At 40.4% G+C, this 17,954-nt stretch overlaps 1 protein-coding gene and 1 long non-coding RNA gene across 2 annotated transcripts in view; one reads left to right on the forward strand and one right to left on the reverse strand.

Annotated features, from left to right (window-relative positions):
- The window catches only part of LOC132488510 (uncharacterized), an 88,267-nt gene that overhangs the window by 56,590 nt on the left and 13,723 nt on the right, over positions 1-17,954 (forward strand). The gene's annotated exons all lie outside the window — the stretch shown is intronic.
- Positions 1,547-16,936, reverse strand: GATM (glycine amidinotransferase). Its single transcript, XM_060096769.1, has 9 exons — positions 16,754-16,936; positions 15,051-15,269; positions 8,504-8,699; positions 7,436-7,626; positions 6,329-6,466; positions 6,023-6,187; positions 4,695-4,758; positions 4,119-4,235; positions 1,547-2,139 (listed from the first exon to the last, which is right to left on the reverse strand). Exons 1-9 carry the CDS (start codon positions 16,820-16,822, stop codon positions 2,027-2,029), a joined length of 1,272 nt encoding a protein of 423 aa, XP_059952752.1. The 5' UTR covers positions 16,823-16,936; the 3' UTR covers positions 1,547-2,026.

The following is a 17,954-nucleotide window of genomic DNA, read 5'->3' on the forward strand; positions in this document are numbered from 1 at the left end:
GCAAGAGATTGAAGAGTAAATAAAAGGTGAAAAAGTGGACATATCAGTAGATGTATTCTTTCTGGAAACTGAGCTCTATAAGACAGTGACATTGCCAGAGGGATAGTTTTTGTTTTGAAGATTATTTTGAACATGACGATTTGCTGAGGGAAAACACACACACACACACACACACACACACACAGAGGCTGGAGTTATAAGAAAGATGATAACTGGTGAAGCCAGTTCCTGAAAGAGGAGAGAAAGATTAGAATCTAAGGACAGTTGTGTGGATTAGACCTGGTCAAAAGGCTCCCCTCTTTCTCTGCAGTAGTGAGAGAAGTGTCTTTGTAGAGGGTTGAGAAGTACAGTTGAGTGATGAGAGGAAGACCCAACTTTTCTCTTTAGAAGCTTAGCTAGTACAGGCACGGAGAGAAAGAATTTAACCAGGGAATGCAAATGCAGGTAAATCTATAGAGAATTGGAGCAGAAAAGCTGAGGGAACTGACACCTGATGGCCTCTATTTTCTCTGTGAAAAATGAAACAGTATGATAAGAGAACAAAGTGAAGGTTTGGAATAGCCACTGAGGAGAATGTGGAGGGGTGTGTAATAGAATTGCAGAGTAGTATTTAGACCAGGGAATATATCCCCTAAGTGTGCACCAATCCACATGATTGTAAGGTTTCTTAAGCAGGATTCAGTCAAGTGTAGAATGGGCAGGTATTTCTGTGGTGTGTGAAAAAAGACACTAGGCTACAAAGGCACGGTCGAAACCCATGACCACTTCAAAGTACACCCCCCCATCCCCACCCCACAGATTTTTCATGGGTCAAAATACTGAGTATCTAGAGAATGGAGACTTTTTTCTTCTTCTGGGGCCTAGGATTAGTCCCTTATATTCAGAAGACATTCAGATATTGTTGACTGATTGGATTAATTAATAAATAAAATCTGACTCTGCTAAACATTTCTGAATACAAGCATTAGGTTTAAATTTTTATCTACTGGAGGTGAATATATTGAATAATTCAAAGCATTAGAACACTGTTCCAAGAGCTATATTCCCATAATTTACTTATGCTTAAAATGATTAGACTGATGCCAAACTCTAATAAAACCCATTCTGTAACACAAAAGTTTATTAGAATAAAAATACATGTACCGTATCCAACATTAAAATTATTTCACATTGCATGTAGGTTTTACCTCCATTAGTTTTTTTTTTAATGCTTTTAAAGTCTGTGCTTTAATTAATTTGCACATCTGTAAACAAATCTTAGATTACCAAAGATGCAATGTATCCATTAGATGCTGAACATCAAAATTTAGGAATTGGAACTGATAGTTATATCCTATTGCACTAAATATTCCTCTAAAATTCTGGACAGAGAAGAAAAAAGAGATTAAAATAAATCACTTGAAATGAGGTAAGTTGTATGAAAAGGTTTTTAATAGCAAATATCACCAATGTTGAGATAAGAATATTAAAAATATTCATGGAAAATTCACTTAAATGTTTGCATAGTCTAGGTTATTTTTTAAAACTAAAAATTACCCAAATTTCTTATTAGAAAAAGAGACAATTACTGGTTCTGTAAGATCTGTGTACATTCTGAGTCTTTTATTTAGAAAAAAGAAGTGATACAAACATTCACAAGTTTAGCAAAAAGGAAAAAAAAGTGACTATTAGGACCAACATTTCAAGCTGCCTTTTGGAAAGAAAATTAAAAACAGAGGTAGATGGTTAAATGTATTAGTAGCCAAGTTACTCAAATGACTAATTTTTGTTTTGGTAGACATTCACCAAATTTTCATGCTTGAAGACAAACAGTAAAAAATTTAGGAGAAGAGAGTAAGATTTAGCACAGGTTATTTTCCTTTTATCAAAGAAAAGTAATAAAAATAAACCAGGCTTAAGACCCCTGTTATGGATATGATTGTATAAAGCACTACAGTTCATGCACTTTTTAAAGCAGGAGAATGAACCTTATCCCTAAGCTTCCTAGGTTTATTTGAGGCCAAGCCCCAAGCCCCAGCAGGCCTGGTCAATCAAAGTAGGACTGTAGGGTGCCTCGGCGCCGGACATCGCAGGTCCAGCAGTGGAAGCCTCCTCCCAGGGAATTGGCATTACGAATGTTAACCTTAATGGTACTGATACCTGCATGGAAAGAGAGAGACGTGGCCAGTTAGATGGACTCACTTGAAGATTCTTCTATAGAAATGAGCCTAAAAATGGGTAGGAATACTGTGGTTCTAACCCTTAAGTCCACCCCAGGATAGTCTTTCAGTTTTATTCGTCAATTATATTTCATCTAATCTATTCCACTGCTAATATAAAACCTTCACCAGAAAGTCAGCAGAGACTCTGAAGTCTATTTTGTTCTATTGACTATTCACAAGTCAACAGGTTTCATGAGCGGATATATCTGACAAACGTTCAGAAACAATCCAAATAGTAAAATTTCAAGGCCTTTTAGAATTATGCTTTAACTACTTTGTCAGACTGGTTCTAATTTTACCATGTCAATTTAGTAAGAAAAGTATCATTTAGCCAACCTGAAAAGTTGACTTTACCTACCCACATATAAGCATATAAGCATATAAGTTTATCTGACACAATTAGCTTGACCAGGCCACCTTAAGGAAACAATGGAACAGAGCTCATCTGGGTTGTATGGTCATACAGGTATCAGAGCTACTCAGGCAATTAGTTTAATCCAGCACCATTTGTATTAATATGGTTATGATGTACATGGCCCAGTCAACCAAAGGTATTTTAGAAGAATCTGTTGTGTTTGGCATAATGGGGTTTTAAAAAGAAAATCTATTCTTCTCTCTTGAGGAATCCATTATTTTGAGAGGAAAGCTAAGCTACAGAGTTGCTAAAGGGTCCACTGGTATAGTTAGAAAGGCAGCATGAGTCATCTGGAAAGCCTTTCATGAGAAAGTAAGACTGAGGAGGGCTTTGAAGAGTAAAAACAGGGTTTGGACACGGGTTCAGGAGTGGGCTTGGGATAAGAAGTGGGCTTTTAACCATGAGCATGTGTTTCCTGATAGAAAGACATATCTATATTAGTCAGATGGCTAGAGCCATATAACCCTGAATTGGAGAGAACTTAATTTGCTTTAACAAGTTCCCTATGTTCAAAAAGACTTTATTAAAAACAAAATTATAAATCAAATATTTGGTACTTAATAATATTTTAAGTTGAGAAACAATAAAATCTTAATGGACAAGGAAACTGAACCCAAGCAATTGGCTTATTTAACAAAAGCCACGAAAAAAAAAGTGGGATAGCATTAGGGGTGAAATAATTAGATTGGGCTCAATCTAAAACTAATGGGCTAATCTTTTTAAACTGATACTTCATTAAAGAGGGATGTTTCAAAGGGGCAAACAATATCTTCTGAATAGTACACCTGAAATATAAGACATAAATCAAAACATGACTTGATTTCAACAAGTGTACCGCCTGGCTTTATTTGACACTTAGGATATGTCAAGTAGAATGATAGTGATAAACACACACTTCTGCACCCTAATAACAGCCATATGAAACTTCTTTCAACGCTTTTCTCAGTATAGAATAACTGGTCTAAATTTTGAATACCATGATAAGCAAATTCCCACCCAAGTTATAACCAGTTCTGCTAAAAGTTCAAAGCTGAAATGATTTACTGACATCCTCTATTGTATTTCATTACTTTGTTCACAGTGCTTATCACACATATAAGTCACTTCTATATCTGTATCCTTATAGTCCTTTAAAATATGTAATGACAAATTACTTTTAAAGGACCCCAACAATTTCTTATTTGGCGAAGGGCCAAATCATCTATATGCTTATCTGCAAAGGGGTAGTTCTCCACACTTGGGCACCAGGAAGTTAGATAAGTCACAGAAGATTGATAAACTTATTGCTAAGAGGGTGTCTAAGGAGCCTGGGATGCATCTCCAACCTTTTGAGGTTGTGATTGTTGAAAACAAATATATTGTCCATCTATGAAATAACAACTTGGTACTTCTAAAAGGAACAGAAATTTAATTAGATAAATCATACATCAGACCTAGCATGTCATTTCTTCTCATTTAATATTTTTGAATATGAACATGTTTCATTTATGCTGGGTACATACCCAGCTTTTCAAACATCTTTTGAATCGGGACTTCGTTGGCATCCACCATAACACGCTTTTCATCTAGCATTAAGACATTCATGGAAAGCCATTTGGACGACATCCAGAGTGGGTGATCTAAAAATAGCAATAACCGTTAAATCATGTCTGCTGTTATTCTTGGTTAAAGCAAGGATTCAGAAGTGAAGAATATTCTAGTGACAGCTCAATTCTTTCAATAGTTCAGTTTCCCTGTGAAAATTTATTTTAATCTTAAGACTACCTGTAAATGTTATGAATCAATCCATACTCATTACACATTTGAATTTCACCTTGTCTTTAAAAAGCCATTTCTTGCTTTCCGTGATATTGTTTTATACTGATTTTTCCTGTCTTTTCATTTTCATTTTCTATGGAAGGAGAGGTTGTGAACACAAGTCCAGCCTTGTTCTAGCACCCCTAGTGCCAAGCACCAGTTTATGCTTACCAGGGAAATATTCTAAAAATTGCTAATATGCAGGCTGCTGTCTATAGGTGAAAGATTCTTGGCCACTGAAGTAATTATTTTAGGCTATGAGTATACAAAAGTAAACATACCATCTGGGATGACTGGTATTGGAGGAGTAACTATGGTCCATCCTGCTTTCTTGAAAAGATCAATCTGCAAGACCAAAATAAAAACAACCCCCCAAACCCAAAGAGGCTTAAATCTATAGATACTATTCTTATCATTCTTGGTCTCTGATAGCCCTTATGATTAATAATTCTTTTTGAGAAGCTATCTTCTCAACTGCCAAAATTAAAAAATTAAAATTTCAAAACATTTGGATGATTTTGTCTGCATCTTAGTTAAAATGTACATAAAATCCTCAGATTGCCAGATTAAAGTTAAAAAGTAGCAGAAATGTTAAAGCTTTAAAAAATATTCTTGTGCTTTTCACAGGTTTCAGAGATTTTAAAAGACCAAAGATATTTTCCTTGAGAAATTCTCATTAAAGAAAATGAAAATATTTCCTATTAGTTAGTTGTAAGGAAACAAAATATGACTATGTCAAACCCACAGTCCATCCACTTCATAGTCTGTCACTTTGCGTCTGTGACTATGGTATAAAGACAGATGTTAGGAATATACTCCCAAAGAACCATAACTGGCCCTAGTGACCTATTATAACCCAACCATCCCTAGTTCACATACCCACTTAGTATATAAATTATATTAAATATTTAATAATATATATAACTGATTTATATAAATTATATGTAAATAAAATGAAGTAAATAAGTAATTTTGGTCATTGGTCTAAATATATAGAATAGAAATGAACAGTGATATGGTAAAATAGTGAATTTTGCAATGGCGCACTGCAGCCCAGCAAATAACACAAAATCACTCACCGCCCAACTGGAAGTAGGGGGCAGCGGGCAGAAGTAGGAGGCTGCAGGGGGGGATAGACCTGCTGCAGTGCAGTGGCTCTGCTCCTCCCCTGCAGGGTGGGCCTGGCTGAAGGGAGCCCCACTGGAGAGGGAAGAAGACACCCACTGCCTAGTGGTGTTACCCCAGACATGCAGAGATCATCTTGTTTGCAATTCATCTGCTGAGGAACCTCGGCTGCAAGTTATGAGATAATACCACTCTGTTCAATAAAAACACACACATACGCACAAACTTGAGGCTCTGACAGCAGCAAGCAGCCAAAGTCAGAGTCTGATGACACTACACTAATTATCACGGCTATAGTGTATACTTCTGAGTGTCGGACATCCTGTAGTAAATATAACATAAGCAATCCAATGATAATCATGTGAGCATTGCTGAATCTGTCATTTAGAACCATTAGGAATCACGGAAGTGCTTAAAATAATAGTGGCAATTCCTTCAGTTGCCAAACTCTCTTGATTTTCCAGAGTCCTAAGAACTCCCCTACCTGGTGACATGGTCGGTCAGGATTGGAAAGCACAAGACCGGGCCCGATGATATTGAAGGTGGCATCAATGTGCATCGGATTGGGGTCTTTAAAGGAGATGATATGTACTCTGTAGTCTGGAGCGAGATGCCTACGCATCCACTCAATGCCCATGTAGTTTGTCACCTGAAAATAAAAAAGGAGACATAAACCTATAAAGATTTGGTTCTATGTTTAGATAACTAAAAATAGGATGAAAATACTTTAATTTCGGAAATTTAAAATATAATAATAAAGTGAGAAATTTCTGAGGTAGCCGTTATCAACCTGGCTTCTCTGTGCAAAGATGTCTCTTCCAGCTCGAATGAAGTCAGCAGCATCAAAGCATGGCTCGAACTCAGTCGTCACAAATTTTCCCTGAGAAGCCAATTTGTGTCTGTCTTCTACAGAATGGATGGGGTAATCCTAATTGGAACAAGAATGAACACACACAATGCCTTGGTTCATGAGGAGATGACTCATAGGGCCTTCATTACTAAGAAAATTAATTCAACATCATCATTTCCTGAAATACTACTGACCTGTTCTAGACTGAAACATGCATGGGAAGATGTAGGCCCATGCTAAGCAAACCAAAATAAACCAAACCACCAACAAAAAAATTAAAAACTAGGCATGACAAGTTCCTGATACTTGGAAGCAAGTGGTACAGAGGGAGTAATGAAACTGAAAATATTCCATGACCCATCCAATGATTTATGTATCTATCTACAGTATTGAAAATCTGCAAGATGAAGTCATTCTGTTCTTTTGAAAAAAGAAGTTGGCCCTGAGCCTAAAATGCGATGCCATGCATCCCTTACCAAATTTGACTGGGTGTGCGGTTGGGTAATAGATTCATTACTTACTTCTGTCTTTAAACCCATAAAGGGTTTAAAGAAATTTTCATTTTTTTATTCTTTCTATAAGTGATCAAATAGTAAGTGATCTAATAAGAGACATATACTTCCTTTTACTGTGAATATGGCCTACAGACCAAATTCTTTTTCTAGAAGAGGCTGGAGTTCAGCCTAGTGACTGTTCTGTCTCCACCAATGAATAGCTGTGCGCCTTTAGACAAGTTTTCCTCCCTGTAATGGAATGAAACTACTCACTCATGGGGTTGTTGTGAAAAATAAACAGGACTGAGGATGTAAATAAAGTACTTAATTCAAGATCTGGCACATGGTAAACACCAATAAGTGTTAGCTATTATTATTACTGTTATTATAACATCATTTACTCTTATTTTCATCATAAAACAATCAGTTTTCGAAAAGTAGGTGATCTCAGCTTCTGAAATACATAATAAATACAAGGTATCAGAGAATCTCTCAGTCTCTGTGGATTATTTAGAAAAGTTACTAATAAGCTCTCCCATAATTGGGGACTTACCTGGTCATAAAGCTCATCAGCCATTGTGGGCTTAGGAGCTGTTGTCCACTTGGCCCCGCGGCGGAAGTAGTCTTTGATAATTGCTCTGTATGCGCGGTACTCAAAGAAGCGAGCGCGCCAGGCCATGGGAGCCTCGATAATCTCATTTCCCACAACTATCAGGATGTCTCGAGGCATCGCACCATATAAACCTGTCAGGCCAGAAAGTTCAAGAGCAACTTCAGTGATGCTAATTTCCAAGAAAGAAGAGTCTATATAATGTGATTTCATTCTTCGGTAAAAAAAATAAAAATTACAGAAAACCTACATGTGTATATGTACATAATTATACGCAAGTGAAAAAATATTAAATGATACATGCCAGACTGTTGACATGAATTCTGTGTGGGTAGGGTGAAGCCAGGCCAAATGGAAAAAAAAAAAAAAAGAAAGAAAGGAAGAAGAAAAGAGAAAAAGAAGCATCTCTTGTTCAAAGACATCTTGAACCACCAAGTTTTCACCTTTTATAACTCCTAACAGAGTTTTTCAGGGAATATCAGTACCACAAGATGAAAATTGGGCCAAGGATCACTTATACAACTGTAAATTAGAACACACCAAACTCCACAACTAAGGAGCCCACCTGCCACAACTAAGACCCAGCACAACCAAATAAATAAATAAGTAAATAAATATTAAAAAAAAAAAAAAAAGAACACACTGAACTCAGGCACAAAAACAATCCTGCAGCAGTGTCAGTTAAAAATAAGATGGGAATGTTTCTGTTCCCCTTTTAATTTCTGTTCTTGAGGAAAATTAAATGGAATCCACTGGTCTTATGTAAGGAAATGCTCATGAAGTTTAGAAAAACTGCTTCTTTCAAGGAAATTCTAGATTTACAATGGAGTTTAAAATGTGTACATCTAAGTCTTACCAAAAAGAACCAAACTGTTCCTAAATAATCTTTAAAGTTTTGAAGGATTATTAAAACAAAGGGATCTCTGAGAAATAATCAGAGCTTTCTCCTTACAGATTAAGAGAAATTAAAAAATTAAGACTCTAGCAGTTTAAGTATGCAGTATCACTTACCCGTAGACTCAAAATCAGGAGTTTTATACTTCAAGGACCAGTCAATGGTGTCAGGCCTCCTCACTGTCACTCCTTCCATTTTTAAAATATTGCACATTTCTTCAATTTCGGCAACAGCCTTTTTCAAATGATCTTTGGGAAAATGATGGCCCCCATACTTTTGGTAAAAAGTCCAGTACTTTTCATATGTGTTGGCCTAGAACCAGAAGAAAGTAAGTGAAATACTTACAGGAAAAAATTACAGCTCAAGATAGGTTCATAGGTTGTGAACAATTACTTGTATAACTTAATGGAATTGAGACTGAGACCACATCTGGTGCAGTGTTCATCCCCAGTACCAAGCACACTGACGCTGGGAAGACACTCAATATTTGCTGAATGAAGATCTCTAAATTCTCTGGATGTTTTGAGACCTTTTGTTCCTTCTGCCTGAGATCTCATGCCTTACCACACACAGCATGTCTGCCCTCACATGGGCTTGGAATGCTCTTGGGCCACTTTTTACATGCTTCACAGACAAAATAGGACATGGACGCTCCCATTAGACAGTCTCAATGAAATCAAATAAGAGAACAAACAAAATAGCTTAAGAGAATAAAAGCATACCTATACGAAGATAAAACCATGGGCTACCCAGGCATCCCAGAATTCTGTCTAAATAACAGCACTTCAAGATACTTTGTAGGAAAATAGAACACTGCTCCCTTAAAGGTTAGGGACATACTCTCAACTATGCTTTGTTTCTCTTAAAAAGCCATTATTGATTATTTTCTCATTCAACAGAATCACCACTTGGCAAACCTGTGCAGCGGTGCAAGTCTACCTTTAGAGCTTCCTACACTTCCCTGCCAAAGTGTCTCTCCCCACCAACCTCTCTTCTCCCCAATCCATCTAAGCTTTCATAGTGCTTCAGGTCCTTTCACCATAAAAAGAAGTGATTTGATAAGCAAATCCCCCAATTTTTAAGTAGCTGAAAAAAAAATCTTAACATTTAGGAAGTGTCCAAGGGTTATATGCATTTTAAAAGACAACGGAATGGAAGGCGGTTGAATGCTTTAAAAAGGCTCAATCAATTTGCTAAAAATTACTATTGGATTAGGGTAGGTACAACAACTATAAAATACTGGTTTTCAAAAGTGGAAAAGTCTGGAAGGATTCTTCATTCAGATTGTTTTCCATGTGCAAAGTTCTCAGTCAAATTAAAAAATACATTGGGAAATGTAGGAGACACACATGGATATAATTGATTAAGACACATAAAGCAGAATTCCAATCAGAAGATCCAAATGCTAAGAAAAAGCCTTGGACCTTCATCAAAAGATTGGCAAAGCAACGTACATTTATATGTTTTAAGTTTTTAAAAAATGTTTAAAGCAGGTATTTTTATTTTATTCTTAGTTTTAACATCTTTATTGGAGTATAATTGCTTTACAATGGTGTGTTAGTTTCTGCTTTATAACAAAGTGAATCAGTTATACATATACATATGTCCTCATATCTCCTCCCTCTTGCGTCTCCCTCCCACCCTCCCTATCCCACCCCTCTAGGTGGTCACAAAGCACTGAGCTGATCTCCCTGTGCTATGCGGCTGCTTCCCACTAGCTATCTCTTTTACGTTTTGGTAGTGTATATATGTCCATGCCAGTTTCTCACTTTATCCCAGCTTACCCTTCCCCCTCCCCGTGTCCTCAAGTCCATTCTCTAGTAGGTCTGTGTTAAAGCAGATGTTTTTAAAATGTTTCCTTGTATCGTTGATTAACCAACCACTCGTCCTAATCATGTCCGATAAGGTTTCCATTATTACAAATCAGATAACTTCAGACAGTGGTAAGTGCCATAAAGAAGGGGAAACTGGGTAATGAGACAGGACTATCTAGATGTCTAGCTCTTTAATGTCAAAGACCACGTCTTTTCCAGATTATATGTCTCTACTTCCACTTTCACCTCAGCCTGATAAATATCAAACATATGGAAGCAGACCTGCCTCTTGTTAGTTCAATACCTAGGTTCACATCAATTAGGCTGGAGCTGAGCCTGCTGGGGAGGGAATAAGAATCTGAAAAACAGGTCTTCAGCAAACAAGGAGATGCCAGTGAGGCTCTAAAACAGGGGCTGGCAAACTAAAGTCCATGGGCCACATCTGGACTGCTGCCTGTTTTTGCAAATAAAGTTTTATGGAACATAGAAATACTCATTTACATATTGCCTGGGGTGGTTTTGCACTACAGTGGCAGAGTTGAGACTGGAGCAGTTGTGACATAGACCTATGGTCTGCAAAGCCTGAAACATTTATTATCTGACCCTGTAAAGAAAAACCTTGCCAAACCCTGTCTAAATGATCAGTTAGTTGCTTTATTTTTGAAGATCGGTAGGTAAACAATAAGCTCAATTTCTGGCCCATGAAAAATGCTATCAGAATTAAAAATTTGATTGCTTGTTAAGATCAATCCACTCTTTTAAAAAACAAAACAAAACAAGAGCACTCTACTGTTTTCTACTCCTAGGAGGTCCTGCAGTAGCAACCAGAGGAGAGGATAATAATGACTCTTTATATTCCTCTCAGACACATCCTGGTACTACTCATCCATTCACCACTTCCTCCTTCTCATGCCAGGCACATCTCTAACAGCCCACGAGGGGACAAGAAGTCTTTGAAAATTTAACTGGGTTAAAGAGTTTCTGCTGCACAGCCATGTTTTCTTGCTGGACACATTCCAAAGTATCCCATGTGACTATCTGTGCAGAGTGAAGCTTGCTTGATAAAAGCAAGCTGGGAGAAAAAAGTTATTTGAACAAGTGTGAATTCTCTTGTATAGTTCATACTCTGGCTAAGGTTGGACAAAGTCTGAGTGATAGGCCAGACTACATTTTCCAAGAGATAGTTGGAAATTATTTACACTTCCTTTATAACCCTGCTGAATAAGTTAGCAATCATTTACCAAGTGTCTGCAAGATAAAAAAAACCACTATATTAAATGCTTAGCATGTGATGTTTTTAATAACCTGTTGCAGACATGTGGCTGCACTCCTAGAAACCTGATAGTCTTTCAGAGCCTAAAATCCTTTAGGGGTGTTTGCCAAATGAATTTTAAATACGGTCTTTGGAAGGCTAGGTAATCTCAATAGAAACATTATTTATCCAGCTGCAAACTGATATTACATTAACATTGATCGACTTTGTATTTTTTTATTAATTTTTATTGGAGTATAGTTGCTTTACAACGTTGTGTTAGTTTCTGCTGTACAGCAAAGTGAATCAGCTATACGTATACACGTATCCCCTCTTTTTTGGATTTCCTTCCCTTTTAGGTCACCATGGAGCACTGAGTAGAGTTCCCCGTGCTATACAGTAGGTTCTCATTAGTTGTCTATTTTATACATAGTAGTGTGTATATGTCAATCCCAATCTCCCAATTCATCCCACTCAACTTTGTATTTGTATTTTTAAAAGGTCCTTTTATCAAGGGCTTTAGAAAAAAAAAAGACAAAAGCAAAACAAAAAGCACATATTTGATGGAAAGTATTCACCACGTTTGCAGAATAAAAAGCCACATAGTGGGCTTCTCTGGTGGCGCAGTGGTTGAGAGTCCGCCTGCCGATGCAGGGGACACGGGTTCGTGCCCCGGTCTGGGAAGATCCCACATGCCGTGGAGCGGCTGGGCCTGTGAGCCATGGCCGCAGAGCCTGCGCGTCCGGAGCCTGTGCTCCTCAACGGGAGAGGCCACAACAGTGAGAGGCCCGCGTACCAAAAAAAAAAAAAAAAAAAGCCACAAAGCTTTCAAAAATTGTGCTTCCTGATGACCGTGTTCCTCGTTCCCATAAAATTTTTCTGGCACTTACATCTTCCAACATATATTATGCTCTAACTGCCTATAAATGGTTTACTACATTATTTTATATTTCATTGGTCCCAAACTGATTAATATATCTGTGTCATTTTTCTCCAACTAGAAGGTAAGACCTTCTAGTTGGCCATGCATGTCTTAGATTTAATTTCCTCTCCCTCAATACCTAGTTTCTTATGTGTCATAAAGCAGAAATAACCAGACAAATGAATGAAATCAATACTGCTAAAGCTACTATTATCTACAATTGTTATACCCTCAACAGACTTGGCAAATTGCATCCATACAACTATAATGAGTTGTAGTTTTGTCCTTTAAAAATAAGTAACATGTAACCTTTTACCTTCCTATTTAATCTCATTAGGTAGATAGCAACCCTCTTAATATCTTCATTTTAGTGAGGCCCAGAAATTTGTGGAATCAAGATCACAAGGTCAAAGAGCTGATTAACTGAGATTAGCTAATAAGCTTTTATCAAATACCTAATTCAATCCTGATCTCCTGACTTCAGCCTGGCACACCTTCCAAAAGTCCATGAAATTGCAAAATCTAAAATCATAAATCAAGTGACAAAGAACTCAAAATAATGTCTTAGAATTCTGATTCCGTAAGATCGCATGATATAAAAGTCAATTATTCTAAAGACAAATAGAAGGATAAACTATTGCCTGAATTTGAAATTTAATTCCACCCAATTAAAATGTTTAGGGGATGGGACTTCCTTTCAAGAAAAGACTTTAGGGCTTCCCTGGTGGCGCAGTGGTTAAGAATCCGCCTGCCAATGCAGGGGACACGGGTTCGAGCCCTGGTCCAGGAAGATCCCACATGCCACGGAGCAGCTAAGCCCGTGAGCCACAACTACTGAAGCCCGCGCGTCTAGGGCCCGTGCTCCACAGCAGGAGAGGCCAACGCAATGGGAGGCCTGCGCACCATAATGAAGAGCGGCCCCTGTTCACCGCAACTAGAGGAAGCCCGCACGCAGCAACGAAGACCCAACGCCACCAAAAATAAATAAATGAATAAAATAAATTTCAAAAAAAAAATTAAAAAGACTTTAAAAAGATCATGCCTTTTTAAAACATGTGGATGATACATAAATTAATCTGTTCATCAAATTTCAAATATCAAAACCAAAGGTAATTTCAGAACAACTAGAAGAAGTTATGACTTTTTCTATTACCTTCTCTTCAAGGTCTAACTCAAGAACTATTTTCTTCATTTAGGAAGAAGACTTCCTAACTATCCAGCATTTGGTCATTGCTTTTCCCTTAGCTCTCCTGGTATTTGAATTCAACTACCTTGCCAGCTAGTTGCCATAAGATACTTAGTATTAGTCTTCATTTCTACGTAATAAACATCATACCTCTCCAGATGGAAAGCAAGTTCTTTTGTGCTAATAACTCTGGAGCCCTGATACAAGGTAGACAACATTTCTGATGATGATGACAGTGATGTAACAGAACTTATTTCCTCAACCCACATTACAAATAAAAATGTTAATATTCAGGAAGAATTTAAGTACACTGAAGATATATTTGTAACCCATTATTAATGGAAGCTTAAGCTGCATCTGAAGTGTGGATGGAACCCTTATGCAGTATACAACCGGAATACCAGCCCACAGAGACTCTGGTCATAAAAATATTACAGATAAAGAGCACTAAGAGTTTTAAAAAAGGAAGATATTACTTGTTGCCAGGGAAATCCTGGAAGGCTTTGTGGGAGGTGCCACTGGAACTAGGTGGTAGGAAGAGGGGGAGGTTTAAACTGCAGACAAAAGGGGTGCAGGAAGGTAGGTGGGAGAGTTTTAGGTGGGAGCAAAGGCCTGAGGCTTGTTTGGTAGTAGTCTAATTTGGCTGTTTATATGGTTATCTCATAAAATCTGCTGAAACCTGGGTGGAATTATTAGAGGAGAGAGGCTAGCAAACTAGAGGCTTGATAGGAGCAGGTGAGTAACAATACTGAATTTGGGTTTTAAGAAATTACTCTGATAGAAGCTAGAGGTGGTTTAGAGAGTGCAGCAAATAGGGGAGACCAGTTGGGAGTTAACTGCAATAGTCCAGGCAGTTGATGAGATCCTGACCTAAGGCAGTAGCAGAGGGATGGAGGTAAGGTTCATTTTGATAAAAGACTTGTTTGATCTTGGAGAATGGATGTGGAGGATGTGACTGAAGGAGAAATAAAAGTTTTAGCTTGAATAGATAGGAATGCCAAAAACTGAAAGGAAGGAATGAAGAACGTCCCAGGTTTGCAGAGTGGCTGGCAGCTGAACTCAAATGTGCCATGTTTGAGGTCCAGTGGCAATACCCAGCAAGGAATTTAACGTGTTCATATGGACAGAATTCAGGAGAGAGATCTGGACCAGAGTGGAGGGGTGGGAGGAAGCTATGAGAACAGCTACAGTGAAATTCTGTCCAGCCCAACATTACAGACCGTAAAGGAAGAAGATGTGAGGAATAGGGAAAGAACTAATATCCCCCCCACCCCACGAAACGGTCTCCCCAAACCTGAAGGAGGGAGTAATCATTGGTGTAGATAGTGTCAAATACTGCAGGGATGCCAAGTAAGAGATCATCAGCCACTGGATCTGGGTAGTCTTGGGTAAGCTAAAGTGAACGCAGTTACAGAGGAGAGTGGGAGCAGAAGCCAGACTGCAGACCATGAGGAATGAACCCGCTCAGACATGTGAAACCCGGCTTTACCTTCACCTCCACAGTGAATGGTGGAACACAGGCATTTTCTGCTCTGCCCACTATCACTTCCTCTAAGGGGTCCCATTCGTTGTAAGAGGAGACAGGGCAGTCCTTGGGCAGAGGATCAGTGGCCTTGTCGTCAGCTGCACAGGAATTCCGGGAGGAAGCCGTAGCTGCCTGGGTGCTCTGGAAAGTTCGCTGCACCCATCCTGTTACAGTTCTTCCAAGCTTCCAAGAACAAAGAAAAGATTATTGTGTGGTCCTGCACAGTACTTGGGGGAGGGGGAAGTAGAGGTGGGATGAAAACCCAGGATAACACAGCCAGGCATTTAAAATCTTTTAGGAGAATGTAAACAGATGTTAGTGGATAGGTGGGTAGTGGGGTTACAGATTTTACTTTTGTGTTTATTTATACATTATCTATTATGTTAATTGGTATAACTCTTTAAAACTTCTTGGAAGATTTTCTCCCCAAAGACCATACACCCCCATTGATATCTCGGAATGGTTTTCTGCAATCAAGCCTTAAGCAAGTTTTCTGCAGATGATGGGTCACCCTTCTTCCCAGAAAACCACAGAAAGTGGCTCTGGATCTCCCTGCCAAGTCCAGCTGGGGAAGGGAGCCTCCTGTCCCTTTCAGTACCAAAGGTTACTAATACTAAGTATTAGGATCCTCTCCCCCGGCCCCACGCAAATGAAAATATAGAAGCATTTTAAATGACTTTATCTTTCAGAATAATCAGCTTCAAACCATCAATTTGTCCTCACTGACACACACTTCACATTATTTGGCACTGCAATTATGAGAGAGTGACCAAGTGCCATGGGCTTATTTTACAGATGGTCCACAGTACCCTAGCCAAGATAAGGATTAACTAACCCAGGTACAAACTTAAACAACTAGGAAGGAGATCTAAGAACTTCAGAAAAGGCTTTTGAAAATGTAGAGCCCATAAACTCTAGAGCAGGGAGAGTCCCTCATACACTGGGCAAACCTCAACCCCACAGATCTCTATCCGGTTCTGTTAAAAGCCTTAGGAAGGAGGCAGGAGGGGAGCCAGGGTGGAGACTACAAAGCAGGACGGAGTGACAGCTGTTCTGAAGCTAGTTGCTGGCGGAAGCCAAACTGCCTGGCTATTCCCGTCCCAGGAGCTAGGGAGGGTTTGCTGCAGACGCTTGTCTGCATACCAGGGAAGCGGAGGGCAGGACCGGGCAGAAATCTGGGTACAGACCGAACTCGCTCCAACTCCTCTCGCGACTCAGGTCTCCACGTTACACTTGGAATGAGCCTGCTCGCTCCCCCTCCGTCCCCGAGTCCCACTTCGCCCCTTCTCCCGTCCATCCACGGTACACGCATGCCCAATTCTCTGCCCACCCATAGCAATGAGCCACCAAAAGGCCGCCCTTTTTCACTAAGCGGTGTTGCTTGTCGCCCTCGCCCCCTCCGGCTGGGGAGGGCGGCGCCCCCTGCGCTGACGGCCAACGCAGCCCGAGGCGCGCAGACCGCAGCTGTGCCCACTGGGTGTGGCCCCAACGCACGTCCCCTTCCCCTGGGACACCGCCAAGCTTCCGGCAGCCGGCAAAGGCTCCTGAAGCCGAGCTTCCAAGGGGGCCCAGAAAGGACAGGGTCGTGCAAGGCTGGTGGGGGAAAGCCAGGAAAGGAGAGGGGGAAGAGAGCACGCGGCTGCCCGATGAGGCGGCGGCGCACGCACCCGAGACCCGATGTAGTGCACCGCTTCAGCGCCGCGGCTCCCGCCGCGCAGACACCGCACCCGCAGCATCGCCTCGCGCCTGCCTGGTCCACAAGCCGACTGTGCCCAGCGCTCAGCCACCTCCTTCCGAGTGCCCCGAGAGCGCGCCCGCAGCAGGGGGTCCCGGTGCTCGGCCTTTTGTAGCCTCGCCCCGCCCCGGCCGCCCCACCCACCCCCGCGCGCCCCATTGGCTGCCGGGAGCAGGTGGCGGGGCCGCGAGCGCCCGGCGGCGCGCGGGGCCGCCCGGGAGTTAGGAAGAGCAGTGAGAGCGGCGGACGCGGGGTGAGGTCCCCCGGGCTGGCCCTCTGTTAGCTAGTCAGTCCGCCCACTGGTATCTGCCGGGCTCCGCCAGCCCCGCCCGGGTCCGCCGAACCGGGCCCCCAGTCTCAGGGACGGCGGGGAGGACGCGATTTCTGACGAATCAAGTAATGATATATACATGTATGGTTTTAATTTTACATTTATGGATTTAAATATGCAAAGCGTGAGTAGAGTCTCACGTTCAAATTCATCTCCGTGCACTGATCCAGTCCCCTCATTTTGCAGTGAACGAAACCACCTCAAGTTTAGGTGGCTTCTTAGGGCAACACCGGGATGGAGCCTGGAGGGGACCAAGTCTGGAACTCAGGTCATCCGCTCCCCGGGGTGCTGCGTGGTCCACCCACTAGCCTGTTACGTGTTCTTTGGAATACTTGTCGTTTCAAATAGTCTTCGGCCATGTGTCCCTGGCTTGAGAAACTCAGTCATGAAAATAGAGATAAATGTGGGCCAGAAATGGGGGAGGGCTACAGGGAATTTTTTCCCTTGTATTTCATGTATTTAAAATTTTGTTTCAATTTGATAAGGATACATTTGTTAGAAAAGTAGCTCCCAAACAGTGCAAAGTTTTAATTGCTGCGGATTTGTGCAAAACTAGAGAACTCGGTTTAACATTTACATTGTTAGAAGGAGAGGGGACAGAGAGTATTTCATGTCTGTGCCTACAATATATGTAATTACTTATTTTTAATAAGTAATTAAGAGCTGTCTTTTAAACTGTGTTGTCTCACACTCATTTTCCAGTTCAGGCACTAGACAAGCAGGATAGCATGGTGGAAACAGCCATGGTGAGGGAATTGGGAGTACTGGGTTCCGGTCTTGACTCTGTTATAGACTACCTTGT

The sequence above is a fragment of the Mesoplodon densirostris genome, chromosome 4, assembly GCF_025265405.1.
Source record: "Mesoplodon densirostris isolate mMesDen1 chromosome 4, mMesDen1 primary haplotype, whole genome shotgun sequence".
NCBI lineage: Eukaryota > Metazoa > Chordata > Mammalia > Artiodactyla > Ziphiidae > Mesoplodon > Mesoplodon densirostris.